This window comes from Psittacula echo, assembly GCF_963264785.1.
Source record: "Psittacula echo genome assembly, chromosome: 15".
Lineage (NCBI taxonomy): Eukaryota > Metazoa > Chordata > Aves > Psittaciformes > Psittacidae > Psittacula > Psittacula echo.
In genome coordinates this window covers 10,944,317-10,972,260 of record NC_137751.1, presented here as the reverse complement: position 1 = coordinate 10,972,260, position 27,944 = coordinate 10,944,317, and the positions used below count along the sequence as shown (strand labels likewise).

The 27,944-nt window shown below is 52.4% G+C and overlaps 1 protein-coding gene across 3 annotated transcripts in view; it reads right to left on the bottom strand.

Annotated features, from left to right (window-relative positions):
- Window positions 1–1,043: 1,043 nt before the first annotated feature.
- Window positions 1,044–27,944, bottom strand: part of ATP2A3 (ATPase sarcoplasmic/endoplasmic reticulum Ca2+ transporting 3) — a 49,183-nt gene continuing 22,282 nt past the window's right edge. For 2 of the 3 annotated variants that reach the window (XM_080629755.1, XM_080629756.1), the window contains 17 exons: window positions 27,419–27,499; window positions 26,177–26,262; window positions 25,192–25,656; window positions 19,675–19,763; window positions 16,712–16,814; window positions 16,338–16,469; window positions 14,360–14,485; window positions 13,083–13,301; window positions 12,278–12,613; window positions 11,965–12,185; window positions 11,048–11,250; window positions 10,852–10,937; window positions 10,101–10,234; window positions 9,547–9,664; window positions 8,777–8,894; window positions 6,958–7,030; window positions 1,044–3,068 (listed from right to left, as the gene is read on the bottom strand). In XM_080629755.1, the coding sequence (XP_080485881.1) occupies window positions 2,993–3,068; window positions 6,958–7,030; window positions 8,777–8,894; window positions 9,547–9,664; window positions 10,101–10,234; window positions 10,852–10,937; window positions 11,048–11,250; window positions 11,965–12,185; window positions 12,278–12,613; window positions 13,083–13,301; window positions 14,360–14,485; window positions 16,338–16,469; window positions 16,712–16,814; window positions 19,675–19,763; window positions 25,192–25,656; window positions 26,177–26,262; window positions 27,419–27,499 (2,666 nt within the window). In that variant the 3' untranslated portion in view covers window positions 1,044–2,992. The remainder of the gene's footprint in view (window positions 3,069–6,957; window positions 7,031–8,776; window positions 8,895–9,546; window positions 9,665–10,100; window positions 10,235–10,851; window positions 10,938–11,047; window positions 11,251–11,964; window positions 12,186–12,277; window positions 12,614–13,082; window positions 13,302–14,359; window positions 14,486–16,337; window positions 16,470–16,711; window positions 16,815–19,674; window positions 19,764–25,191; window positions 25,657–26,176; window positions 26,263–27,418; window positions 27,500–27,944) is intronic. The other variant, XM_080629757.1, reaches the window with a different exon arrangement.

Here is a 27,944-nt window from a genome sequence, read left to right as displayed (position 1 = left end):
CCTGCACTATTTCCCAGGTATTTTCTAGAAGTTTACAATACACAGGCAAATGCAGTTTGCTGCTGGGAAGAACAAGCCTTTGGCTGGGACACAGCTCTGGTTTCTTGCCAGCGATGGCTTGGGGTTTGGGAACTCACCACTGGAACCCAATGACTGCACAGAGACTGACGCTGCCCAGGCTTGCAGCAGCCTGGCATCTCCATCAACGACAAAACAGCAGCAGCTTGGCATCTCTGCCAACAACAAGGTAACAAACTCAGCATCTCTTCAAAGGGCTGCTCTGTCAGTGGGTTCAGAAGGATGCCTGATACCTCCAGCTCTCTGCTGTCAGGTGAGAACACACAGAAGTTACCAGCAGGAATGTGTAAGCAAGTTAGGATTCCACTATTTCATCTCTGCTCTGAAGCAGAGCTCTTGTTTCATTTTAGTTTCCCCTTTTAGGTCTCTTTATATTGGAGACTCCCATTCATTATTCAGTATTTATTAGTGGTACCTTTACACAAGAAACTCCTCCACACACATACATGTTTGGGTAAAATTAATAATCCTACACAAGCCCAGGGAAACCAGTGTAACTCAGGAGGTGCAATACAGAATGGATGGACCAAGCAGGTCCCTGCAGGCACGATGGACTGAGGCCACCATATCCCAGGGAGATGCCAAGGGGCAGCTGAAAGCCCGGCAGGACCCTATGAATGGGGCTGGGGTGCTCTGAATCCAGTCCAGCCACTCTCAAACTGGTTTTCAGCCTCAGGGAAACACAGAAGCGATTTCTCCTGAAGTCACTGAGTTGGTGCTGGTTTAACTTCCCACTGGTTCTTTCCCTGCACAGAGAGATCAGATACGTTCTAAAAAGGTGAAATCCACTCTTCTGGGGAAGGGCAAATCACACATCTACAGCCTTAGTCTTACTAAAGCCCTGTTTTGAAGGCTTAATCAGTACCTGGGTCATGCCCTGGTTCTCTGCACCAGGGTGAGTCTCATCCACTTTAAGGAGGAACTGGTAGCCCCATGGGTTCACCAATTAAATCCATTAGACAGAACACATTTGAAAAATAAAACTTTCTTCAAGACAAAGTATAATAATATTAAAAATCAGCAACAATTTTCTAACCACAGAGTATCTATAAAGATCTTTTTAAAGAGCTCCATATTAAAATTCCTTGAATACATTATATATTAAATACAGTAACGACATTTCATGCAAGGTTTTCTGTACAATAAAATCAGCTCAGTAGTATAACAATTCTGTACATTCCCATTGGTCTGGGGGCTCTGCTCATCTTCAATGCTGGTGATGGAGAAAGGAAAGGAGGGATGATATTTGGCACCTACTGTACAGAGGAAAAGTAGCTCTTGCCCAAGTGGAAGAGGAACAGCAAAGCACTGGAAGCTCTCAAGAGGCAAAAAGTGAAAGAAAAAAGCCAACAGCAAAGGAGCCAAATGCTATGTAAAAACCTGGCTCCAGTGCTGCTGCTGGAATTAGGAGAAAGGAAAGGGTCTGGCTAACCAAATATCAATAGGACAGATCATAGGGGAACATGAGGAAAACAGGAGGGAGGATTTGGAGAGCTGGAGAAGAAATCACCCACTATCAGCTTCTCAGCTATCAGCTCCCCACTGTCTCTTTCTCCAGCTCAATAGAGAAAGATCAATTTACTGGATCCCAAAATCCGTTCCTGATCCACAAACTCTCCCTGCAGCCTGTGTCACTCCTGCTGCAGAGAAGCCCCGAGAGGATAAAATATAGCTGGTGCCTTATAAAAAGGGATGCCATGACAAACACTGCTCACAGAGAAGAACTACATTATGTACAAGCATACATTCATTCCTGTCTCAAAGGCGGATCACTGGTGTCAAGGATGCCCTGTGCAAGACAGGGATGCTTTCCAAAAGCAGAGAACAAGAACTCATAGATGTGCTCCTAAGGATTTAAGCTCTACTCCTGCTAAGGAAACAGTTAAAAATCATCTGAGGAAAGAAAATAGGACCAGGAGGGAGCAGTAGACATGAGGAATGCACAGTCAGTCATCCCCATAGAATCATAGAATGGTTTGGGTTGGAAAGGACCTTAAGATCATCCAGTTCCAACCCCCTGCCATGGGCAGGGACACCTCACACTAGACTAGGTAGCTCAAGGCCCTGTCCAACCTGGCCTTGAACACTTCCAGGGATGGAACATGCCTTGCTTTAAATGGTTGCCCCTATGAGGAAGAGGGCTACAGTTTAAACAGTGCAGGTAGGATCTCACAAGATGCTGGACAGGGGAGAATAGACAAGACTACATCATGCTTTGGTGTCAGATAAGCCTGAGAAGGTGTGGGGCTTTCTACAACACAGGGATCAAACAAGACAGCGTGATAAATCGGGAAAACTTCACCTTCCAAGACATGCACCCTATCTCGACATAGAAACACATGTCCATGAGATCCACACCACCACTGGTCATACTGCGAAGTGATGTGGACCTGCTGCAGCCTGCAGGCACTGTGGCCACTGGAGCAGAACACAGCACCCACCGACACCACGGACATCATCGAGGGGCAGTGATCCCAACCCATGGCCATCTCGTCTCCCTCCCCTACCCTTCCCGACTCCAGGAGCTGCCCTTCTGCATCCCACCCCGATGGGGGATGCAGCCTCCCATCCACACTCAGTGTATCACCTAAAACCCTGGGTTCCCCCCTCAATCTCCCACGAAGGGCACCTTGGCCTGAGCTCACCCCATCAGGGTGAGAATTGGAAAGAGGGCCCCAAATTCTGCAGGAACAAACTCCCAAGGAACCGTGTTATGATGACCCAGGTCCGCACAGCTCCGTCCCCAAACCCTACACCAGCTGCCCAGTAATTGCACTCCTATGTACAGGAAAAAGAAAGCTACAGAACAAAACAAAATCAGGATTTTTCTTTTCGACGATTCACCCGCATTTGTCTGGTAGTCGGACACATGCATGTCCTGCTGGTCTCTAGCGAGGGGCACACATGCAAGGCTTCAGTCCGAGTTACAAGCGAGGGATCCTTCAGTGAGGAGCGTTTCCTTCGTGTCATTCATTTCTTGTGCTCTTCTCCTAAGGTGAAGGGAAACAAGAAGAGGAGAAAAAGTATCGGTAAGGGTTCAAAAACAAACCAGCTCCCCAGTTTTGTTCTTAAGGCTGGTCCCAGAAGGGAGCTGGGATCCCATCTGTATGAGCTGCCCCAACTGCTTGGGCTGCACAAGGAGGAGGATGCCAGTCCCCAGGTGAGGAAGAGCTTGGCACACTTAGGAAGGCAGGAAAAGGGATGGGTCAGAGCCAGGCAGGGAGGAACAGCAGGAAGGCGAGCAGGCAGGGATCCCTCGTACTGCATCAGGCAGCACCCAGGGAAAGGCAGCAGTGCAGAGAGGAGGAAGCTCACTGCATCCCACCACCAATCCCTGCTGCAGCCGGATAGATGGATACTGTTCCATGGACTAACACCACTTACACCCACTAGATATATTTCAGATGTATTTACATCCATTTATATCTGCAGAACAACTAGCAAGGACCAATCTTCTTGCGTCACTCACTGTCTCAGCTTCAGGGCTGCCCTTCTCTCTTCTCCCACCCTACTGACGGATAGAAGGTAACAACCAACACATGGCCTGAAGGAAAGCTGCAGCGTTCAGCTTAAACTCAGTGTGAGCAGCTCTGAAATCCCTGCCAGGGCTTGACTCGCACCAATTAAATCCCCAGTTATCAAGCAGTTGACAGCAGTGTCCCCTGCCCCGAGGCAGGGGCTACTCTTCAGCCCAGGACTGGGAAAGACCCTGCAGGCAGCTCTGTCTGCCCAGAATAGTCTTCTTTTCCTTTAAAAAATACCCACAAGGCAGCACTTTCTGAGAAGAGTTAGAAAAAACCCCACTTATCATGAATCTTTCGACCATATTTCTCTGTCTTTCATCACTGCACACATCACCAAACACATCTCGCAGAGCAGCGCCTTTACTGTGCTCTTGATAAATAGGGGTCCTGCCTGGGGTTACCAGCGAGGCTCCGCGCCCGCTGCCAAGCCTGATGCCAACAGGCTTCCAGGGGAATTAATAAATAACAGGGCAGAGAGAAGGGGGAAAACAGCTTTTGTGCAACTTCAGCCAAAGTCTCCTTCCAGCGCTGGCTGGAGAGCACAGCCCTCATGGCCCGAGATAGAACTGATTGCTGCAATGGCAGCATCCCTCTGGATGCTATTTGGTCGCAGGGATGCTGGCAACCACAGTGTATTAAACCGCGCTGCAGCCATCAAAATTAATCTCCTCTGTGTTGCAGGGTGTCTCTTTAGCAGCTCCAAGAGATGAACAGTCCCCACCTGGTGACAGGCAGGTGGTTATTTGCTTCCCTGAGAGCTCACACTGTGGCTGTGCTGTACGGTGGGCAGGGGCAGGATGGGGACACAGCTCCAGAATCAACAGTGAGCGCTTAACCACAGTAGATGCTCTTCAGAATGTCACTCTCAGGCCTCTAAGCACCCCCTGGCACAGAGTGAGTTTGGTCTTTCCATGAGAACTGGCACCCCTGGAGCTTTAATAGGATGCAGGTCCCTACATGCCAGTGTGGCTCGTGTCTCCACACACTGGTGATGAGTGCATGGGGGATGAGGGGACCTGTTTGCAGGAATGATGAGCTGGTCGTGATCCACCTGGATCCTGCCTCACACCAAATTCTCAGGGGTGTCACGGCCTTTCAACTCGTGCAAACTTGCGACCAACCACCACAAGCTCATGTGCTACAGAATCTGCTCCCCACCAGGACAGACAAGGCTTTTGGGGAGCTTTCTCCTTATTGCTTTTGACACTCTTAACAGGTTCCTGTAGAAAGTGATGCTGCAGGGATTCAGGCTCCAGCCATCAGCCTGGATCTCTCCTCTCCAAAGGAAATGCTGCAGCTCTCATAGCTCTGAGAACTGCACGTCTGCCCCCCTGCCTCAGGGCACACCAGGCTTCAGCCCAGACCCTGGGAGGAAACCAAAAGGGAAATCCTCCTGCCATCCCTTTGCAACACCAGGGCAGCAGCTCCAACAGCTTCCCTCTCCTCTTCCATTTCTAAAGCGTGGCACACACACAAAAAACACTGGAGAGAGGGAAAAAACACGAAGAATAATAAAAAGCAAGGCAGCAGAGCTGTATGATCCTGCCTGGGGAGATTCCAGCACTGAAAGGTGCAGTTGCCGCTCTCCTTCCGAGCATCCCATAGCTCAAGCAAACGACTTGGCCCATCGGGACACATTCTTCCCCCGGCGCCAGCACCCAGCCAAGGTAGCTCCATGCAGAGATTACCCTACAAGGGCAGGCCAACGCCACAGGCTCCAGCTCTCTGCCGCTCCGGGAAGAGGGATGCGCCTGCCCCTGGCGCAGGGAAACAGGGCGGCTGCAGCACTGCACTCCCATGGGAGTTTTGGGGGTGCTCTCACCCCCAGGTGTGGTGCATGCAGGAGATGAGGGCGAGCAGCTCCTCTTCACTATGTGCTGGAGGGGTTTTGTGATGGGACACAGAGACTGTGGTCCCTGCAGATCGTGGGCTGTCCCGGAGGGATGCGGAGCCCCGGCTGGCCTTGGCAGGGAGCAGGCTGCAGTTGTCACCACACAGCCACCGCAGCCAGCTGCTCTCCTGTGGGAGGAGGTTACAGCACAAAGCTGACAACGACTCTGCATCAAAACTTCCCATTTTCAGGGACGCTGCTGCTGCCCAGGCAGTTGCGTTGCAGGAAGCATCTGCTTCTTGTCATGCCCTTCCTTTTCCCATGGTACAGGTAAGGACAGTGAAGTCCAAGGAGCCAGGCAGGGCCGGCTGCTTATAACGTGCTGAAAATAAGTGATGATACCAGAGTGCCAACACTGACGCCTGTGATGGGTTTGCTCTGAGATGGTGAAGATGAGGAAGACCAGGGATGGCGCAGGAAGGAAGGAAGGAGGGGAGCGGGGTGGCCATGGCAGCAGGCTGATGGTGCATGCAGATACACAAGCACCAGCGTTAGTTCAGTGTCTTGTGTGAGTTTGGCACCTTTTGAGAACCACTCAGAAAGACAGACTCATGCAAGGTCTTGGCACAGATGCCTGGAAACTTCCCTCCTGCACACCATGGGGCTCAGAAAGAACACCCCATTTCAATGCACAGAGCACGACAAATGTCAAAAGTATTAGTGCAAGAGGTCCTTGAGGGGGGTCAGCCCTTCTGAGCCTGCCAGCATGTGTGACAGACCCCTCGGAGGGCCCTGGAGAACATCTCCATGCTCCCAGCCGGAACATCTGTGGGTTGCACTGAGCCAACCTAGTTTCAGCCTGAAAGTTCAGCCATGCCCTTTCAACTGCTGTTTCACACTCACATTGTCTCCCAAAACTAAGACAGCAGAAACCTCAGAGGGGCCAGAGATGGATGAAGGCAGCAATACATGCAAAGTATGCAAGGTGAGAGGCTGGGAATGACCGGGGTGATGGGAGAGGAATGTAAAGCACTGAGACCAGTGTGAAAACTGAAGAGCCGCAGCTTTCTGCCACTTCAAGGACAATGAAAATCCAGCACAATGGAAACACAACTTATCTAAATCTGATCAAAGGCAAAACTTTTCCATGCAAAACCTGAATCAGCACAAATCACAGCTATACATCTGCATCCCCCAACTGAACACCCTTGGCCATCCCTCAGAAGGTCCCACGTTGAAGACCATCCCCAAGCATCGCCTTGCAGAGACCAAGTGGTTGCCTGGCCCATGGGCAAAACTGCCATAGGATCCGCTGCTTCATGGGCTTTTTAGACCTTATTTTGAGGCAAACCATGGAGGCAAAGGATATCTTGTCTGGGTACAGGGTCCCTGGGTTCTGTTATTTGCTGGTTTTCCAAGCCACATTCACCCACATTGCAAGCAGATTCCCACCACACACAAGCAAGACTTTGGAGGAAGCACAGGGATATAGCACTCAGGGATGAGACACATAAGAAAGCCAACCCTTGCTCTGGAGTCCTGCAGGTTTTCAACTGGTGCTCCCCGCTCCACTTGTGTCTTACTGTCCTGAGAATGCCTGGCAAAAAAAATCACAACACCACACTTAAAAGTGGCTTTTGGACCTTGCTTTTCGTTTGCTTTTCAAAGCCCAGAGGAATTTGGCAGATGCAGATTTCAATTATTTCTTTCAAATGTGATGTTTTAAACGTGATTTTGCCCTTAGCCATGATTGAATAGCTGCATGGGAAACCCTTGCTGGATGAGATACAGAGAGACCTGTGAGTGTCAGCGGCATCATGGCCATGGGGATGAGGGCAGCTCATGCTGGGAACATGGTATGGGAGGAGGAAACACTGAGCTGGTATTATGGGACCAGAAAGGATCATCTGCCTGCCAGAAACCCTGCTGTGCTCAAGCTGTGCTGTCAGAGCCAAAGAAAAGCCCTTCCTTCAACAGCACTGGGTTTTTACAGACAAATGAAAAGTGTGGGAGAAAGGCTCATCTCCAGATCACAGACGGTGAAGCAAACACCGAGGGCATGCATGGGATGCGACAGCCAGGAATTAACCAGTTCTCGTACATCCCAGCTCAGAGAAGTGCCATGAAGTTGTTGCTACAGGCTCGTAATCACAGGATAAACCAGACCTGGGTGATGCAAAACACCTGAGTCTGTGAGAGTTGCACCTCCACGTCTCAGCAAAGGCTCCCCTGAGCAATCACTGCAGTTATGCACCGGCTTGCCACAGAAAGGATGGCTGATGTGAGCTGTGACCCACTGATGGGGACGGTGGCCAGTTTATGATCATCTCCTACTTGCAGTAATTCCCCATCCCGTATTTCCAACTTTCTGCATGGTTCTGCTCCATGAGACACCAAACAGAGCTGTTACAATGCCCTAAATCCCTCCCTGCCAGGGCTGGATGGACCTGCCTTCAGCCCTGAAAGGCAAGAGTGGCATTGCACAGTTTTCCTGGCTCATTATTAAGGGGTGAAGGTAAAAAAAGAGGTTTGCTAGGGGGTGAAAAAGGTTTGAGCAAGGTGATGCTGTGGACAAACATCCAATCCATCAGGTTATTTATCTGCCCTCCAGAGCCACTACATCTTCCCCATGCAAGGGCAGTGTTTCTCCTGCCCTTCTTCCCCCTGCTATCACTGTCAGGGTAAGCATACCCTAAAGAATGAATAAAACCTGCTTTATTCCCCTCTGGAGAGCGGAAAGAGCACCAAGATATCACCTACAGCAACATCTTTTGCAAGGAATGAGAGATGATATCATCTCTTTGGAGGGCTGCCCAAGCACATGCTGTGATTTACAGCGCGGAGCCTGGGAGCACACAGGAACCGCTGCCCCCGTGTCACAGGAGCTGCTTCTCCTCTGTGCACACCATAGGCTGAATCCTGAGGTGCTGGCAAAGGGCAACTGCATTAAAATCAGTTTATAAGGTGCTAAGCTCTCAACTGATCTTAACATAGAAGTAGCAAACACAAGATAAGGATGGTGGAAGGCTGAGGGGGCGGAAAGGAGGGATTCCTGTTAGAAACCCGTGTTTGATTTGTTGTTTGAAGGGATCCAGTTCCCAGAGTTTCAAGAGGAGCTGAATAAACACATGTGGCAGATTTATCTAGTGCTCCAGCTCCTAAGGGAGTATTTCAAGCTGATGTAAGTACCAACTGCTCTGCCAGGCAGGAAGGGGGTAAGAGAAAAAGTCCCTTTTTCACAGCAAAGGGAGATGAACATGCAGTTGCAGACACCACATGAGCAGAGGAGGTAAGCACGAACTCCAAGCAAAGCATAACCCAGTGTGCTGCAGACCATGCTCACCATCCAGGTGGTTGCGGGAAAGGTACTTGAGTCCTTCATCCAGCAGGATAACAGGCAGGGAGATTTTCATTACAACCACCCACTGTGGCCAGCTCAGCGGGGTTACCTGGAAGATGAGCTGCAAGATGGAAAGGATTGCACATGTCAGTAGGGAAGGAAGTGGGAGTTTTTATTTAAGGGTCAGGTTGTTGTATGGCACAGGCTGAAGGGGGTCATTCCTCTCCAGGACAGATGTACAAGGACAGAGGATCCAGGTAACTCAAAAAAGCAGATTTCTTCAAGGTCTGCCATGATCCCAAGGTGGCTCTTGGCCAAGATGAGTCAAAAATGGCCTCTCCTGCAGATGGGTAAAGTGAGGAACAAGCTGGGACTGTATGTTCATGTGCTCACAGTGGCTCAGCAGGGCATAACGGACAATGCAACCTCCTGGGCACAGTGACACGCTTCATCTTCAGCACCCTTAGGCATCAACCAAGGCATCACCAGCCTTGGACTGCAAAGGGGGGTGACGCCTCTGGAAGGGGCTGAACCACCTTCTGGAGATACTTGCACCCCTTTACGTTACCTATACAGAGAGCTTCTGACTTAAGGTAAAGGTTCTCTGGGGCAGAATGATTCCCACTCCTCATGTTGGTTCATGACCTGGTCCTGAGGGTGTGTGCTGGGGACAACCATCCCAGAAGCTTCCAGCCCCAAAGATTGCTCCAGAGCTGTCCTAGCCCACAGCAGGAGCCTCTGGGCTGTGCACAAAGGTTGCAGAAGGCACTCACAGGCATGGGCTTGACGTAGAGGATGAGGAAGTGCAGAGCCATGGACATGACGATGGCTCCCAGCAGCCAGATGTTGAGCCACGGTGGCATCCGCAGCAGCGACTGGTTCTCAGAGACACTGTGAAAGCAAGGGGACAGGGTTAGCCCCAGCAACCTCCTGCTCCTGCCCAAGCTGGGTGTTCCCATTGCTCTCCAAGGTGCAAGGCTGTACACTATAGCTCTTCTCTTCCAGACTGTCCCTTTTCAGGCTCTTCTGTGAACTGGATCTGGACACAAATCCCAAGACAACCAGCCATGCATGGATTAGGACCGGTCATTAACAGACTCAAACCACTAACAGATGTGGATCCAGTCCTTCCTCCACCATTGTCAGCAACAGCACACTGCCTTGGAGGAGTTTATCTACGGCAAACCCAGGGTACCCCTGTGAGGATGCTCCAAGTGGCTCTTTTGAGTCAAAGCAAAGCCCCCAGTTAACCAACAGATGCTCAAAGAGGCCCTGCACAAAATGGGTCATGCACAGCACGTTCAGAGCAACCCTGTGGCCACACTACCTGTTCAGAGCGTTGCACATTTCGATTGTCACCAGCACAGACAGAGCCATCGTGGTCGGGTATCGGGACTCAAAGATCTCACAGTCAATTCCTTCAAAGATGGGGTTGTCCTCAGTGCACCTCATGAAGTTCCTCTGTCGGCACAGGAAACAGCTGGTAAATACACTGCAGAGCAGCAGCGTAGGAAAGGCAGAAAAGAGGAGGAACAGGCCGACTGCTTGGGGGCACATGATGAACCTTGACTATGAGGGTTGCTGTTAAATATCCCACAGGGCAGAGCAACTGATAGAACTGCCTAAAGTGACCCAGCTTCTGCTGTGGTTGGGGGCTTTAGGGTTATGGCTAGGTAGGGGCTTAGAGATTTTCATGTGCAGTTAATAAGGTGTTTGAGCACACACATGCCTCCATCAAAAATACATCTTCCATTGCATGTTGTTGTGATGGCACCCGCTTTCCCACCACCTTGTTTGGACCTACAGTAATGAAAAATCAGTCCTTTTCAATGTGGGACCAGGTACAGCAGCTATTTTCAGCTTGTTTGAATTGTTTTCCCCACCACGCTGGTCACTGGCAAGAGCAAGGCTGGAATTGAGCCTGAGGGAGAGAATTTGCTTTTATTTTTTGTCTTTTCCACCAGATATTTGGGAACCTTGCGCAACCACGGAAGAAAGGTGGAGGAAATATCCCAATGCCTGAATCCATGCCCTCACCCATCTGCTCAACACGTCAGCCCATTCCCTTCCCAACTCACCAGCTGATGGAAGGAGACCTGCGGTCCCTCAGCGTCGTAAAGGAACCACCAAGTTGCTGCGCCCACTGTGGCCAGGCCCACGTACACTGCAGCCAAGAGAGACACCCTTACCCCCAGCACCCAGCAAGGGGCCCCCTGCCCCATGGCAGCCCATGCCCGTCCTCATCCTCTGCTCCTGGTGCCCACAGGGGCTCACCTCCGACAGCCAGGTAGCGGAAGAAGAGCCAGCCGCTGATGAGGGGCTCCTTGGGGTTGCGGGGCTGCTTGTCCATGATGTCCAGGTCGGGTGGGTTGAAGCCCAGCGCGGTGGCTGGCAGCCCGTCTGTCACCAGGTTCACCCACAGCAGCTGCACTGGGATGAGGGCCTCGGGGAGGCCCAGGATGGCTGTAAGGAAGATGCTGCAGGGTAAAAACCAGAGGTGCCAGATTAGACGAGCCAGAGAAAGTGTCTGTGTTGTGTAAAGGGAGAGCAAGCAGGTACACTGGATCCAAATACCCCAAACTCAGTATTCACCCAAAGCCCTGCAGATGAACCCGCAGCCGCCGAGTCAGGAACCAGAAGTGCGGGACTGAATTTTGCAGCTAAAAGTTGTTCCTGTTGCTATAAAAGTTTGCTTTGCAGTTGAAACCCAACCACTTATATCCCCATGGCCACATGGGTTCCAGTACCCAGCACAAATATCCCTCCTGAGACAAAAGGGTGAGGGATGCCCAAGTGATCCCAAGGCTGTGCCCATGTTGCTGACGATGGCACTGGTTTACTGGGAGGGGTGGGCAGAGATGGGGCAGCTACTCAGGACCCGATGCAAAGTGCAGTGGTGTGACCTGGTGGCAACAGCCTGTGCACAAATATCTGCCCCTATCTCAGACACTGGGCTTAAATAGGCAACGGATTAACTGAACAGCTCCTGGGAGGTGGCATGACTATAAAACTACAAAAGAAAAGTCCCCTTGCCCACGGGGAATGAGACAAGGCATGGCTGCTCCATTTGGTACCCAGGGTTAGTTCTGAGCACCACATGATGGCAGGAGTAGGGGATATGGGCAGGATGCAGGTCATTTGTTCCGGCTGCTTTTCCCCCTGGTGTGGTGCTCAGTGTGGGGGACTCTCACCAAACAACTTCCCCAACGTTGGAGGAGATGAGATAGCGGATGAACTGCTTCATGTTGTTGTAAATGGCCCGGCCCTCCTCGACGGCTGACACGATGGTGGAGAAGTTGTCATCAGAGAGCACCATCTCGGCAGCTGACTTGGCAACGGCCGTGCCTGACCCCATGGCGATGCCAATCTCTGCTTTCTTCAGGGCTGGAGCATCGTTGACACCATCCCCCGTCTGCATGAAGCCATGATTAATGGGGTGCAAAGGACTGGACCAGGCAGAGAGGAGGGGCCCAGGAGGTGGTGGGGTGCCCCTGGAGGACTCACCATGGCGGTGATCTCGTGGAAGGACTGGAGGTACTCGACGATGCGGGACTTGTGCGCTGGCTCCACACGGGCGAAGCAGCGGGCATCGCGGCACGCCTGCCGCTGCGCCTCGGGAGACAGCTCATCAAACTCCCGGCCTGTGTAGGCTTTGCCAGCCACGTCCTCAGTCTCGGAGAAGATGCTGATCCTGCGGCAGATGGCCACCGCCGTGCCCTTGTTGTCACCGGTGATCATGATGACGCGGATGCCGGCCTTGCGGCACATCTCGATGGAGGAGGTGACCTCCTTGCGGGGAGGGTCCAGCATCCCCACACAGCCCACGAAGGTCAGGTTGTTCTGGGTGGGGGAAAACAGCCCCAGATCCACATTAATCCTCCCGGGATGCAGCTGCTTCCCTCTCCACTGTGAAACCACCCCAGGCATGGGGATTTCCCCAGGAGGAAACTTTGACGAGGTTCCTACCAACAGCTGCATGGATGCACCCTATAACCCAATGCAATGGGATGATCCCAGCCATGCTGCCACTCCTCACACTGTTTTGCTTCACTCCCCTCCTCCCTGTCCCTCTTGGTGGTCCCCAGGCCCCTCTCAGCAGTCACCTCCTGGGACAGATTCCCACTGGCATGGGGCTGTTGGCTTTGGGACCACTGCAATAGAGCTCTGAACCAGTCAGCAGAGCTGAGCCATTGCACTGCCTGCTGCCCACAGAAACCAGACAGAAAACACTGCTGGGGCAGCTGGAAGTAGGTGGGAAATCTTTGGGAATAAGGGAAAAATCTCCTGGAGAAAGCCCCCAGTGCTGTACCTCATAGTGGACGAAGGCAGCGGAGTCGTGCAGCTGCATGGTCTCCCTGCGGACAGGCGAGTCGTGTGTGGCCAGGGCCAGGCAGCGCAGCGTGTCAATGCCCATGCCCCAGTCCCGGATCCTGCCCAGGATCTTCTCCCGCACCGGGGCTGTCAACGGGACCTTGGTGGTGCCCACACGGACATGGGTGCAGCGCTCGATCACGCTCTCCGGGGCACCCTGGGGAGCAGAGGAGGGCGTAGGAGTGAACCAAGAGGACGAGCATCTCTTGCCAGCACTGAAGGCAGTGCGGGAGGGAGGGAGGGAGGGAGGGAAGGCACCAAGTTTGGGCAAAGGGAAAGGAAATCTTTCCCAAAGTCCAGCACGCAGAACCTGGCGCTGCAGCTCAGTGCACTAGATGGCAGCCTCCGACCGAGCACACAGCATCAGGTCCCCAGGCAACAGGATCTGCTCTGCAGGGGATCCCGCAAAACCTACGTGTCTTCCCGGGATGCTCTCACACCACAGACCCCCTCTCAGAGTGGGATGAGACCAGGGCTTAAATCTCTGCTGACAAAACAGCATCTCTGCTGCCTGCAGAATGCTTAATGGATGCTTGCGATGCCTTTGTGACCCAAGAAAGCCTGTCCTCTAGCATCACAGCGTCTCACCCCATCCCTTCTGATCTTATAAAGGACCCCCTCAGGCTTCTTTCTAATATAAAACTTGAAATCCTTCTATTGCTCCTCTTAAAAAAGCTCATCCAGGACTGCCAGGGCACAGATGCTGAGGCTTGGGAGAGTCCTGACCTGACCTGGAGGACAGAGTTCACCCACCCAGAAGATCTCTCAGTGGGAACAACAATATACAAATCTTCTGAGAGTCAGCCAGGGGAAATTCCTGCTGCATCTCTTCTTGGGAAGAAAATGCCCTTTAAAACACTATTTTATTTCTGGTTACAGTGGAAAGCTGGACATCACCCTTTGGGCATTTCTGGTGTCCAGAGGGTCCAAGCCTTTAATAAAGGCAAGTTTTGCACAGGGGCAGCTCTCCCCTGGCGCCAGTACCAGCACACTCAGCATCTTTTTCTCCCTCTAAATCACTTTATTCCCTTTTTTCTCCTCCCATTACTGCAAAGACTCACCCCCTCCCTGCCCACACCAGCCTACCTGGACCCCAGACAGCTAAGGGAGGAGACAAACTGCAAAGCATCACTGCCCATTGCAGTAAGGGCTAAATCCTGCTGGGGTGTGCATGGGGAAGGAGGATCCTGCAGGGTGCTGAGGGTGCTCCCCTACCTTGACAAACATCTTGCTGCCGGTGGAGTTGTGGCCGGGGCCGGTGGGTGTGCAGTACACTGACATGGACTTGCGGTCACGGGAGAACTCCAGGGTGCATTCCTTCTTCATCAGCTGCTTGATCACCTGCGGGGACAGCACAGGGCTGAGCTGGGATGTGACAGGGACACGGCAGCCGGTGCCCTCCATCTAACAACCCATCGCACTAACAGCAGCTGAGGCTCTGATCGAGCTCATTTCAGGACATGCTGATTTCCAGCTAAGTACTAACAACCACTCCCTCACACGGTACCTAGAGGTTTGCAGGGTGATGGCAGAGCAGGGGCTGCCCCAGCACATGGACGCAGGGGCACAGGCAGTGCTCACAGACAGGCTCCTGCACCTCAACACTCCCAAAACCCCACCACAAACCAGGCTCTACTATTGCTACTCGTTAATTACTTCAGAAGCCAAATGCTCAGCACAGCAGCAGCCAGTCCTCCTCAACCAGTGCCCTTCTCTCATCCATGGTGGCATCACGGCTCCCCTCCTGGAAGGACACGTCTTGTCCCAGAAAAGCCATTGAATGAGCAGGACACCTGGGTCCAATCCAAAGTATTTTCCGGAGAGGGCAGTGAGGATGTTGATGCCGACCTTACTGCTTATACAATTACGTTTTGTTGCCAGGAAGGTCTTGCTTGTGACAGGGACGCAAGCAGCTTCTTGACAGGACTTTTACAGCAACTTACAGGTAAATACATCAGTGAAAGGGCAAAAACCCCTTCTCCTTTTGGAGTAAAACCTTGCAAGTTAAAGGGATGCTCCTACTGCAGCGAGGCTGTGAGCAGGAGCTGGGGAGGTAGAGAGATGTGTGAAGTGAATCTGTCCATGCAAAATGCCAGCACTGTCTGTGGATGTTCCAGGCAAACACCAAGCAGCTCCCAAAGGCCAAACCCAGCACAAGGCATGAGTGCAGTGACTACAGTGGGTGCTGTGCCCATAAAAGCAGTGCTGTCCCCACTGTACTGCACGCTCAGCACAGCAGTAAGGACACCTGGGAGCAGCTGCTGTGGAAACCCTAAAATCCCATTGGAGATTTCAAATCACAGAGCCACTGAGAGCACAAGCAAGAAGCAGTGAAGAATTGCTGCCAGGAAACTCCAAGGAAGGGGGTTCTGTCCCTGCATAACACAAGAGTAAGGAGAGAAGCTCCAGTGACCAACCCCAGCCTGAGAGGCAGTGCAGTGATGGGTACACGTAACCAAGCAGCGGCTGGACTGATATATGGCTAGGAAATTCCATCTCCCTTATCAGAAAGGAGGCAGGGGATTTATTATGACCTGCTCTGGCTTATCTGGGGAGGAAATGCCAGAACAGGGAGCCCTTCCTTTGAGCAAGCAAAGACATTCTGAGATCTAACAGCATGATACCAAAGCTGAGTAAATGCAGACATGAAATAAAGTGTGTTTTCCCCAGGAGGACAGGGAGACACTGGAGAGCTGGAGTAAGGGAATAGCCACGTCATGGTTTAAGCTGAACCCAGGGGAAGCCAGCATGGGGTATTTTCACATCAGAAATAGGTGTTTCCAAAGAGCAAGCCTTGTTCAGGCAGGGGTTTGGTTCATGCTGTGGAGGATAACTGCTCAATGCAAACTGGGCACCTAAAGATCTGCTGTGGAGTCATAAAACTCCAAACCTCTGCATCCAGAGCTCTGTCCCTTGTCGAAGGGGTCTCTCCCAGATGAACAGGGATTAGACTGGGTTTGAGCCTCAGGAATCACCTGGTCCAAAGCTCCATGTGGACCCAGATTTGTCCCCTCAGCCCTGGCATCACCCCCAAGGGTCATTGCCCCACCTGCTTCAAAACCAGCTCAGGCCCCTCTGAGCCAGGGGATTTCACCCTGTGGCAATGGTTACTGCTCCAGAACAGTCATCCCAAAGCCTTCCTCTCCCTCTCGTCCCCCAGCACTGGGGCTCACAGGAGCTGCACCCCACTCACCGAATTGCAGGCGTTGGCTCTCTCCACCTTGGACAGTTTGCTGATGTCAGTGTTGAAGACATTCATCTTCTCCACCAGGCACGTCAGGGCTGTTTCAGTGGCTTCCCCCACCTTCTCATAGACTTTTTTTGACTAGAAAGCATAAAAAAGCCCCCAAAACTTAAGCTTTAGAGCACATCCTCTACCTGCTGCACTGACCAAGGACGCTGCCACCCACTGCACCACCCCGGGGCTCCCAGAGGATCACCCTGCGATGAGTTGAAGCCAAGGACGGGAATCCCAAAGGACAAACCTCCACTGGCTTTGCATTAAAGTGGCCCAAAGCTCAAGTAAAAGCATGCCCTGTCCCCCACACCGCCCCGGTGCCCCCGCACCTCGTTGTAGTCCAGTGAGGAGTCGTTGCAGAGGGCGCAGATGGTGGCCAGCTCCACCAGCCCGTCGTACTGCCCGCACTGCACCGGCTGCTCGTCCTTCAGGCTGCGGGGAGGAAACAACACCCAAACCTCACTCCAGCTCGCATGGTCAAATCAGCATAGAATCCCAGCCTGGTTTGGCCTGGAAGGGGCTTGATAGCTCACCCAGCTCCAACCCCTGCCACAGGCAGGGACACCTTCCACTGGAGCAGCTTGCTCCAAGCCCCTGTGTCCAACCTGGCCTTGAGCACTGCCAGGGATGGGGCAGCCACAGCTTCTCTGGGCACCCTGTGCCAGCGCCTCAGCACCCTCACAGGGAAGAGCTTCTGCCTAAGAGCTCATCTCAGTCTCCCCTCTGGCAGGTTAAAGCCATTCCCCTTGGCCTGTCCCTACAGGCCCTTGTCCAAAGCCCTTCTTCATGTTTCCTGCAGCCCCTTTAGGCACTGGAGCTGCTCTGAGGTCTCCCCTTCAGGAGCCTTCTCTTCTCCAGGCTGATCCAGCCCAGCTCTCTCAGCCTGGCTCCAGAGCAGAGCTGCTCCAGCCCTCGCAGCATCTCTATGGTATCCTCTCTCCCATACATCCCTTGTAATGTTTTCTGATAAGTGGGAGAAAGAGTTCAGTTAAAGCCCCAGGCTTGGCAATAAACGCTTGGGTTCATATTTTGTGCTTTACAAAAACATGGCAGGACTAAGTTGCAAATAAAATATCATAGGAGGCAAATAAACTCTAGAATTGGCCCCAGAATAACAGGGGCTGCGGAGGAGCCCAAAAGAGCATCAGACCTGAAAGCAAGGGCTGCCAAAAGGCTGATGATGAAGATGATGGGACAGAAAAGGGGCAAAGGAATTCAAATTTCATGTTAATGTCCACTCCCCTGGGGATTTCCAGTTGCTGAGGATCCAGGCAAGCTGTAGAACTGGCAGCAGGTCCCTTCTCCTCCCCTTGATGCTGCTTTGTGCTCTGGTGAGCTGCAGGGCACCCAAGGGAGCATTTAAAAGCAGCAGACAAATTTAACAGCTGCATTGCTGCGGCTGCTTCCAAGCAAGTGGCAAACTGTGGCCTTTGCTTCCTAAATAGCAGCTCTTTGCTATGTAAAGAAGCGCAAACATCGCTGGAAAGGAGCAGCCCTGAACACACCAGGCAAAGCTGGATGCTGCCGCTTGCCCAGGGGCAGAAATAGGAGCGATGCTTTTCAGGGGAAACAACAAGGAGAGGTAACTGCAGGTTAAAGCTGCACAAACCCAGCCAGGTCATCTGCTTGCTGGAAAAATAATTTGTCAGGCATTTATTAGGATCAGTTTATTCCACTGCTGGCTCCCAATGGAAAGAACATTTTGGAGCCTTTGTAACAGCTCAGGAGCGGAAAACAGGGAGCGGCCAAGGAAATCTGACAAGAAGCTGCAATGGGCTGACAACAGGCAGGGGAGAGCCACTGCCTCCTGCCCAAAGGATGCTGCCCAGCCCCGGTCATGGGTATGGGTATGGGTATGGGAAAGGCAGGGGGTGGAAGGAAGAGCCTGCAGATCCTCTGGCCAAGGTTGTCAGGTCTGGGAAGGTGGAAATCCCAAGGATGGCTTTTGCAGTGTGTGATCCCCTGAGTATTGCTGGGAAGGGATGGGGGAATACGTCCTGATATCGGCTGTGCCTGCACAGAGCTGGGAAAAGCATCAGCAAAGGTGCTGCTGGCTGGGTGCTGTGCAGGGATGTGAGCAAGCCCTAGGTCAAGCACGTAATATCTGCCATGCTGAGGCCAGGCCAAAGCAAAATGATCATTTCAGTCCCACCAGCCTTAGGGGCACAGGGAGGGGGGTCTCCCTGTGACACCTAAGTGAGCCCTCATCACCCTCAATGCATGATACAAGCACAGGGCTGAAGCAAAACTCAAAAGCAACAGGAACTGTTGCAGACAACGTGGAGCCTCGCTGCAGGCAGTCTCAGAGGAAAGGGACACTGAGCTTCAGAGTTCAGTCCCTCAGTCCTCCTCATTGAATTGAAACGCAGACTGATACCAGCTCATGTCCTGCCTCACTTTGTAATGAAGATTCCCAGCCAAGGATCAAATTGGCTCTATAAATATTCATGAAATTAAGTCTGAGTGCGGGTCATTGCTCCACAGAGCAGAAGGGACCATAGTGAAGAACGTGTCTGGGATCACACAGCAAAGGGAGCAAAGAGTGCTTCAACCACTGGCTGAGCTTCCTCCTTCCCCACACTGGGGAGCATCACCTCCTAAGGAGGGGAATAAATAAACTCAATGGAAGAAAACCCCACGTGTGTAATAACACACCAGGGAAAAGCCCCCATCTCTCTCAAAAACTCTTCCTGACATCAGCAGGATGGTGCCTGGGCACAGCAGCCATCTCAGCCATCCCTGCTGAGCACATGGGGCTTGGGGAGTGCTTTTCTGCCAGGGTTTGCAGCCGTATGCAGGTCCCTCCACACAACACTGGCTCCCAGACAAGCTGGCCCTGGGTCCTGCTTGAAGCAGGGGCAACACTTGCCAGTCAATACTGAAAACATGTAGGCTTCAGACACTTGGAGAATGAGCACGTATCGTGAAAAGCCTCGTTCATCGCTATTCCCACACTTGCCATCTTCCCTGTTTCAGAATCAGGCTTGTTATATCAGGATTGCTAACGAAGGGAGAGACAAGCATGTGGGAGCCCCTCTGCTGAGCAGCAGGAGGGCAGCAGGCAGAAATGGGGTGTATGCCCTCCACATCGTGTTGGGCAGGGACTAACTATGAGGGATGGGGAAGCAGTTGCCTTGGCTTTCACCCATAGCAAAGGGCAATCACCCAGCGACTGCAAGCCTGGGGTTCCCCAGCCATAGGCACAAGCTTGACCCTTCTGCCTCCCCCCGACCCTGCTGCCAACCCAGGGCTACCCTGTGTCACCCGTGAAGCAGAGGGGACCCACACTCACATCTGTCCTTCAGGGGCATAGGTGGAGCCGGTGATGCTGAACTCGTGCAGGCTGCACTGGGTGCCCTCCACCTTCTCCATAATGAACATCTGTGAGAGGGAAAGGTGGAGACAGAGCATTAGGCAGTGATTTGTTGGCACAACCCATGCGCCCAGCATGGAGACCCGCCAGCCAGTACCATCCCAGCAGTGCACTGGGCTCAGCCCCCTCCCTGGTCACCCCCAGCTCCTGGCTGCTCCCGAATCCTTCCACCTCTCTCCTGCCTTTTACATGTTCGTCTCCTCCAGCTCTTTTTTCCATTGGAGAGGAGCGGTGCCGAGCCAGTTCCTAAGAAGGCGGCTGTGCTTTTCTTGGAGCAGAGAAGGAGCCAGGTCCAGCTTTCCACTCCTGCCCCGGCTGCCCTGGAAAGCCTCCTCAGGGCAGGATCCATCCAGCTGCCCCTGCCACCCCTTCCCAGCTCTTGGCCACCAGCTTGCCGTGTATGTTACTGGGCTCTCAGCTCTGCTCCGGGCACTGGCAGTGTGGCAGCTCAGTAATAAAGCCCCTGGGAGCAGTACAAGTCCCACACGCTCCATTTTTAGCGAGTTTCGCCTTTCAAACTTCCTTCCAGTTTCTCTCTTGCTGCTACAGTGAAAGCAACAATCCCCCAAAATCTAAGCCACAATACAAATCCCCCTCTCCCCAAGCTGCCCCAGACCCCGTTGCCCCCTCCCAGCACAGCCCATCCTTTGGGGCAGCCTCCAGCTGGAGCAAGAGTGGTGCCTGACCCCAGCCAAGGTGACACTTTGGCAATGTTTGTCTCTGCTTAATCATTATTTATGACCCAGGTTGAGGCCAAAAAGTAACACAATAAATAAATAAAACTGGTGTGATGAATGCGTTTTCCTGGCTGCAACTGCCTGTCGGGAGCAGCCAGGAGGGAGCCTTATTTTCCTCTGGTTGTTTGAGATGTTCCCCAGGAGAGGGAAGCAACAGATGCTGGAGAAATTGGGTGGCATCGCTCAGCACCAGAGATGCAACAGCTCTGGGTACCAGCCATTTCTTTAACGCAGTGAGTTTTAGTGTTATTAGTGTTTTATTTAATTGACTGTTATTAATTATTGTTAACTATAAAAGGGCACCCCACCATAGAGACATCCCCACGCAGCCCAGTATCCCCAGGTTCAAGCTTAGAGCCAAGCCTAAAAGGTCAAGCTTAGCGAAGCACGTTTACAGCAGGTTTAGCACCAGGACTCCTCGGTGGGTTTTCTCACCTCCACATTCTACAGGTTTGGGCAAATCAAAGCAGGAGCTTCAAAGCGAACACCTCCTGCGTGAATACTTCTGAGCCCAAAGCAACCTCCCCATGGCCCCACAGCTGCACAGATAATTGCAGATACCGCATTTGCTAGGCTGATGCCCTCTGTGCCTTTCCCAGAGCCCATCCTGGAGACCCCTCAGCATTCCTGAAGGGTTTCAAAGAAAATCAAGAGCTAAACAGATGTCCCAGGTCCTCTGTTGAGGCACTGAGCTCCTCTGGCAGGAGGCTCAACCACTAAAATGCATGAAGAACCTCAACAGAAACCTCCTTAAGATGACTATTCCAGAAACCAAGGTGAAGAGTGGCACCTACTTTGAGCCAGCACCAAAAGGGATCTTCAAAGGCTGAGCATCCTCCATCTCTTTTTGAGACATCCAATGCCACAGCCCTTCCAGAGAGCCAAAACCTTCTGGTTTGTTCAGAAAATGGACTCCTGTGCTCAGAAATGCCACCCAGGTTCATTTACTGAAAAACCTGGAAGCATCCACCCCAGGCCCTGGTGGTTTTGCCTGATAGGGACCTGTTTGTTTCCAGCCGCTCATGGCTACAAAACAATTCCTACTTTTACAATAGCAGCTTTCTTATTTAAAAAAAAAAAAAAAAAGAGAAAAGGAAAAAATATAAAAGTCACTCCAGGCCCTTTATTTTTCCATGCCTGTTTAAAAGAGGTGCTGTGTAACCCACAGCAACCAGAGGCTACAGCACTTTTCCTGCCTGTTCCCAGCTTGTGTGACTGGCAGGGGACAGGCAGCCAGGGCACTACAGAGGTGTTGGCAGGGGTTTGAGTGGTGTTTTAGCATTGAAGAGGGGTCAGGTTTGCAGGCAGGGGTAGCAGTCCAGAGGAAATAGCTGTGTCTGAATCTGTGAAGAGGGCAGGTAAGGTTTCCATCACAGAAATAATATAAATAGTAACAGGAGCAATAGGAGGAGGTGGCAAAGCTGCACGCTGCAGCTTGGTTTGCGGAGGCTGACAACAGATGCTCACAGAGACCTTTTGCATTGCCATGGTGAACACCAGCTCCAGCATCCAGCCAGCACCACCCCACGGCTTCCCTCTGCTCACCCCCATAACCCTTGTAAAACCATGCTGGTGATTTGGGGGGGTTAACACAAGAGGGAGATGGGAAGGAAACCGTTACGAGCACACCCTGCTCCAGAAGGGTTTCAACCATTGCACCTGACAAGTCTTGTCTGGCTCTGGTGCTGTATCACACAGCCAGACACTGCTGGGTGTATTTTTAGATAGCAAAGGGCACCCATGGATGCACCGTCTGCAGGCTTGCGGGGAAGGAGATGTGAAGGATACATCTGCACATTTCTGTAGTACCTTCAAAAGAAGTGCTCATCAAAAGGCAGACGAGAGGATTGCTGTCTGGAATAGTAAGAGGCTGCAATCAGCAGTCATTTACCCACCAGCCAGCCCACGGATCAGCATCATCTTCCTCCTGCGCTGGAAGCAGCCCCAGCACCCACCAGTAACTGCCAAAGCCCCTGGGAAACCCCCAGCAGGGTCTCCCATTAATTAGGACTGGTTTAGACAAGACAGCACTGCTGAATCAAGGCAGTGTCCTGGAGATTTAAAAGCAAATAGTGCCCGCACAGCCCCCGACTGGCTGCACTGGGAACAGGAGCTCGCACACACGGGCTCTGCTACAAGGTTTATTGAGGATAAACCCCTTTCTGCTCTTGTTCCCCAAAACACCACCTCAGAGGCATCCAAACATCACCTCCCTCTCCCAGACATTAGGCTCCTCTCCAGCCCTGTCCTGCTCTGCCTACACAGCAACAGCCCCAAGCCTCCACAGCAACGCTCACATCTCTGCTTCAGGTCCTGACTTTCAAACACCACCCTCGAGCTCCTGGACAATGAAGCTACGATGCATAAAAGGTGCTGAAAGTTTTAGGAGAGTGATTTAAATGTGCAACAGCAAAGCTGCAATGTTTCTCTGCCCCTTTTCCCCCTGCCAGACTCCCATCACTCCCAACCACATAGTTATTTAATAGATGGGAGAAGGCTGCTCCTGGTTGATCCACACCATAGGCTGAGTGAGATGGTGGTCTCGGAGATCCCAGCTGACTATAAGGTGAGTGACACAAACCATAGGTTCAATCTGATTTGATAAGTGGGGTTTTGGCTTTACTGTGATATTGCACAGCTGTAACCTTTGGTGGACTCGAGATCAGAGCAAAAGCACCAAGATTTTGGCCATCCCACATGGACGAGGCCCTGGCATAAGGCACTTCAGTGGGCACTTAATGCCCATGGGTGTTTGAGGGGCACGGCTTCACCCCTGCTGACTACCTGGCATCCACATGCACCCTGCTGAGCTGGCTCTGCTGCATCCCAGCTATGAAATCCAGACACCGAGCGCGACTCAGAGCCAGCAACAGAGCTGAGGGTTTAAAAACAGACCCAAAGCCTTTTAAGAGTCACTTTACAGCTCTACAGACCTGATGCCAGCAGTGAGATGCAGAGGGCAAGCACTGCTTGGCACCCTACCGCGGCCGAGCAGTTGCGCTCAGTCAAATGTAATGTGTGAGTTAATGAAATCACACTCAATTAGTGCATTTTCCCAGGTTATCAATAGGCTTTTGTGGCCTTTCACCCCCCGTGGCTGAGCAGCTGCTGGGGCAGGAGCACACCCAGGACACAACAGCAGCACAGCACAAATATTTACCCACCCATTGCTCAGCAGAGCCATCAGCACTCCCTGTGCTGCCGGTATCAACACGGGAATCCCTCTCTATTAAACATTAACAGCCACGTCTGTGTGTCCTGGGGCCAGCCCGGCTCTTCCTATTGCACCCTGGGAGTCAGGAATCAGCCAAGTGAATAACATGGATATTGCAATGGGGCTGTGGGGAGATGGGGTGGATGATACACTGAATTTTTAATTGAAGTTCATTCTGCAAATGATGCCTGATGCTAAAGCCCCTCATGCATGCCACTGCCCCACTCCATCCCCCTCCTGCCTTCTCCCTGTCTCAGCATCCCTAATCTTGCCTCTCCCAATCGTGCCACACTGCAAGAGACGGTGGCACTTCTTCCTGAGTTCAAGGAGCAGATCCTCCAGTAGGAAGTGTTTTGGAGAAGGCACGGTCACTCTCACCTCTCCTTCTGCAGTCTGCAGAGCTGAACAGAGCCCAAATACTGCGGTCACCCTTTACTTGCTTCCCTGCATCACTGGATCAGAAAATGGACTGGTGGGAACACGTGGGCAACTTGGTCACTGCCTCATCCCAGCAGTGTCTCGTTTTAAATCATTTACAGAAGAGGAATATCAGATGTTTCCAGTCATCTGTATTTTGTGCTGAGCAAACCAGTGGCCAAAGCCCGTGGCCAGCTTGCAGCACGATCACAGCTTCCCACCACGCTACCAAAGTGTCAGAGAGGAGGAATGGTGGCCAGGTCCATTTTTCCCCGCAGCAACACATTTTCCAAGGTCCTCCTATAAACCTGACATGCCAAGGCCATGAAGAAAAGCTTTCCTGAGACTTGAGCATTAATGGGGAAACTGAGAAGTACTTGGATGGTCCAGGCTTTCCTAACAAGTCACCTCTCCATGCAGCCAGGCAGGCAGCAGCAAAGCTCTCTGGTAGACCAGGAGCCTTCAATCTCTTTGCCAAACCACCCCAGTGCTCCCTCTGCCAGAAGAGCTTTTCAGTCCAAGCCCAGCTGCACACATCTGCTGATGGCAGACCTTCCTCCAGCAGAGGACAAGTAACCAAAGCACCTTCTCACCAGGTCATGGGCATCTTCTCTTAACCCATGGATTTCTACACAAGCTTTGTCACAAACTCACACATTGCAGTGACCCTCCAAGTTTTGATCTCATGGGTCCAGGCTTTCTAATTTCTCCCTGGTTTGGTCAAAAACAGGGGGAAAATGGGCAAGAGGGCAGAGGAGGCCAATTGTGCTGGCATCTCCAGGAGCTCTGTCTCAACTCCACATCCCAGCAGGAAGAAATGCTCTCTGAGAGGTAGCCCTGAAGTAAATCTGCAACATGGCATCTCTAACCTGGTGTGCTCATAGAAATGACAGAGAGGAAGCTTCCTACAAACCATCTTCCATTCCCCTTCACAGTCCTGATACGAAACAAGTCTGCTGAGGACAAGAAAGCCCAACACCCCATGATGGGCATGGAGCAATGCAGAGTGCTTGGGGGCTTACAGAGCATTCCTCCTGCACCTCAAACCCTCGAGCACCCAGCACTCACCCGGCAGACGGACATCTGGTTGGTGGTGAGGGTGCCAGTCTTGTCGGAGCAGATGACGGAGGTGCAGCCCAGGGTCTCCACGGAGGGCAGGCTCCGGACGATGGCATTCTTCTTGGCCATGCGCCGCGTGCCCAGGGCCAGGCAGGTGGTGATGACAGCCGGGAGGCCCTCAGGGATGGCAGCCACCGCCAGCGCCACCGAGATCTTGAAGTAGTAGATGGCCCCCCGAAACCAGGAGCCGCCGTGGACCGGGTCGCTGAAGTGGCTGACGTTGATGACCCAGACAGCGATGCACACCAGGAAGATCACTTTGGAGAGCTGCTGGCTGAACTCATCCAGCTTCTGCTGCAAGGGCGTCTTCTCAGGCTCGGTCTCCACCATCTGGTTGCGGATCTTCCCGATCTCGGTGTACACTCCCGTTGCAATGACAACCCCTACGGCCTTCCCAGCGGCGATGTTGGTGCCCTGGTAGGGAAGAAAGGGGACAGAGTGGGTATGTGGGCATGAAACCTTTCCGCCTGAGCAGGGAAATGGGGTGCTTGGTGTGAAAGGAGAACATAAGATCTTGGTTACGGGGAAATGAGACATTCTGGGGTTTTACATAAACCCACCCTAAAGCAGCTGGACATCCCTCCTGAGAGCTCTCTCACCCCTTGAGGACCTGACTGCTGCCTGAGAGGAGCATGAGCACAGAGGAAGCCCAAATGCAGTAGCTCCAGGCTCAACCACAAAACTTTTCCCCACCCGTAATGCATCCTACCTGAGGGAAAACCCCCAGTGGTTGCCCAAGGCATTTAAGGGTGTCATAGCCCAAACGAAGCAGGTTCTTATTTTTATGTATTTGGGGCTGCTCGTATGGATTTGGGTCTTTCTCATGCATGCACTCCCTTTCTCTGCTCAGAGATCTCCCGCCTCCATCACCCTCTTCACTTGGTGGCTCTTTGGAAAACCACAGGCGAGGTGGGGACAGGCGTAAAGGACTTACGGAGAAAAGCATGTTCTTCTTGTCCTGGTTGACAGCCCGGGGGTCAGGGATGGGGTCAGCATGCTTGATCACTGACACAGACTCCCCTGCCAAGGCAAGAAGGGGGAGATGAACCACCCATGTTTCCTCTCCAGCCTTTGCTCAACACTGCTCTGAGCCTTTCTAAAGCAGCATTTGGCCATCAAACCATCCATCATGGGCATGTCAGAGCTGGGCCAAGGCGCCTTGAAGATGAGGGCTGCAGAGAAACAAGCTGTGCACAGCACTAGGAGACATAAGCTCCTACACAGCCCAATGGGATGGCGCCAAATCCCTGTGCCAGGGAGCCCGCAGGTCAGACCGGGACTGTAGGGCAGCACAACGGGAAAGGTGCCCAAAGGCAGGTTAGATGGGGCCTGCAGCAACCTGCTCTAGTGGAAGGTGTCCCTGCCCATGGCAGTGGATTGGAACTGGATGAGCTTTAAGGTCCTTTCCAACCAAACCAGGCTGGGATTCTATGCAAGCCGTTCTACTGAAGGTTTATATTTTGTCCTTTGCAGATTTGCCCTTTTTCTGCACTTCCTTTAGCCCCTGGAGAACTAAGTTAATGCAAAGCCATGTTTTGAGGAGACTGGGCTCCTTTCTTCATATTTTTAACAGTTTTTCTCTTTTCGTTCCCTGCTGTCATCTCCGAACTTGATGCATTTACAAAATCATACAAAAGGGCTGAAACACTGGAAAGCCCTTTTTGTCATCTGATCATTCATCAAATCACAGAATGGTCAGAATTGAAAAGGACCTTAAACATCATCTAGTTCAAACCTCCCAGCCTTCCTTGACAGCAGGGAGAGATTATTCCAGAAATATCACAGATTACCAGCTTTACAGGCCTTTCCAGAGGCTTTTTTTGCTTAAAAAAGCAAGCCCCAAATATTGTCACCCCTCCCTGAAGTCACGAGGCCTCGTGCACCAGTGGTCATCATCCAACAGTTGAACTGGGGGAGAATGGGCAGGAACTGAGCACCGCCTCCCTTGTGCTGCACAGGAAAGCTCCATGCTTTGGCTTCGCAAGAGGGATGCCCAAGCACCAGGCTCATCTCGCCTATGCCATGGTTTCTACTTGATGCTGGGACCTCCCCACTTTGTTCTCCCACCCATTTCCCACCCCAGCAAAGCACTCAGCCCAGGATCAGTCCCCACATCTGGCTCCAGAGGGACAGCTGTGTTCAGCAGCCACCTCTGCCCCATCAAACACGCACGTACCTGTGAGGATGGACTGGTCAACCCGCAGGGTGGTGGACCGGATTTCGATGATCCGGATGTCCGCTGGCACCTTGTCACCGACTACAAGGACAAGAGAAGAGCAGCTCCATCAGGTGCCCCCAGCCCTGCCCATCACCTTCCCCAGCTGTCACCTGAGTGAAACTTGCTGTGGTTTGAGCCAGGTTGGCCAGGACATGTAGCAAAGGAGGAGCTCTGCACAGGGCAGCCAAACCAAGGTATAGCCCTGCCCCCTGCCCTGCATTGCCTGCCCCACCACATCCCAGGCTCTCGTCTTCCCTGCAAAACCCCTACAGCACCCTCCATCTTCCCTCTTCCCTGCAAAAACACCCAAACATCCCAGTTTTAGAGCAGCCTGAGCCTCCCGACATCACTCTTAACCCTGTTTCAGGGCTCTGAACACTGTTGACACTGGATGACCTTTCCTGGCTGAGACAAACAGCCATCCACGGGTCTCCTGGCACAGTAGGGTGGTTACGGGTGAAAGCAGCCCCATCAACTCACAGCC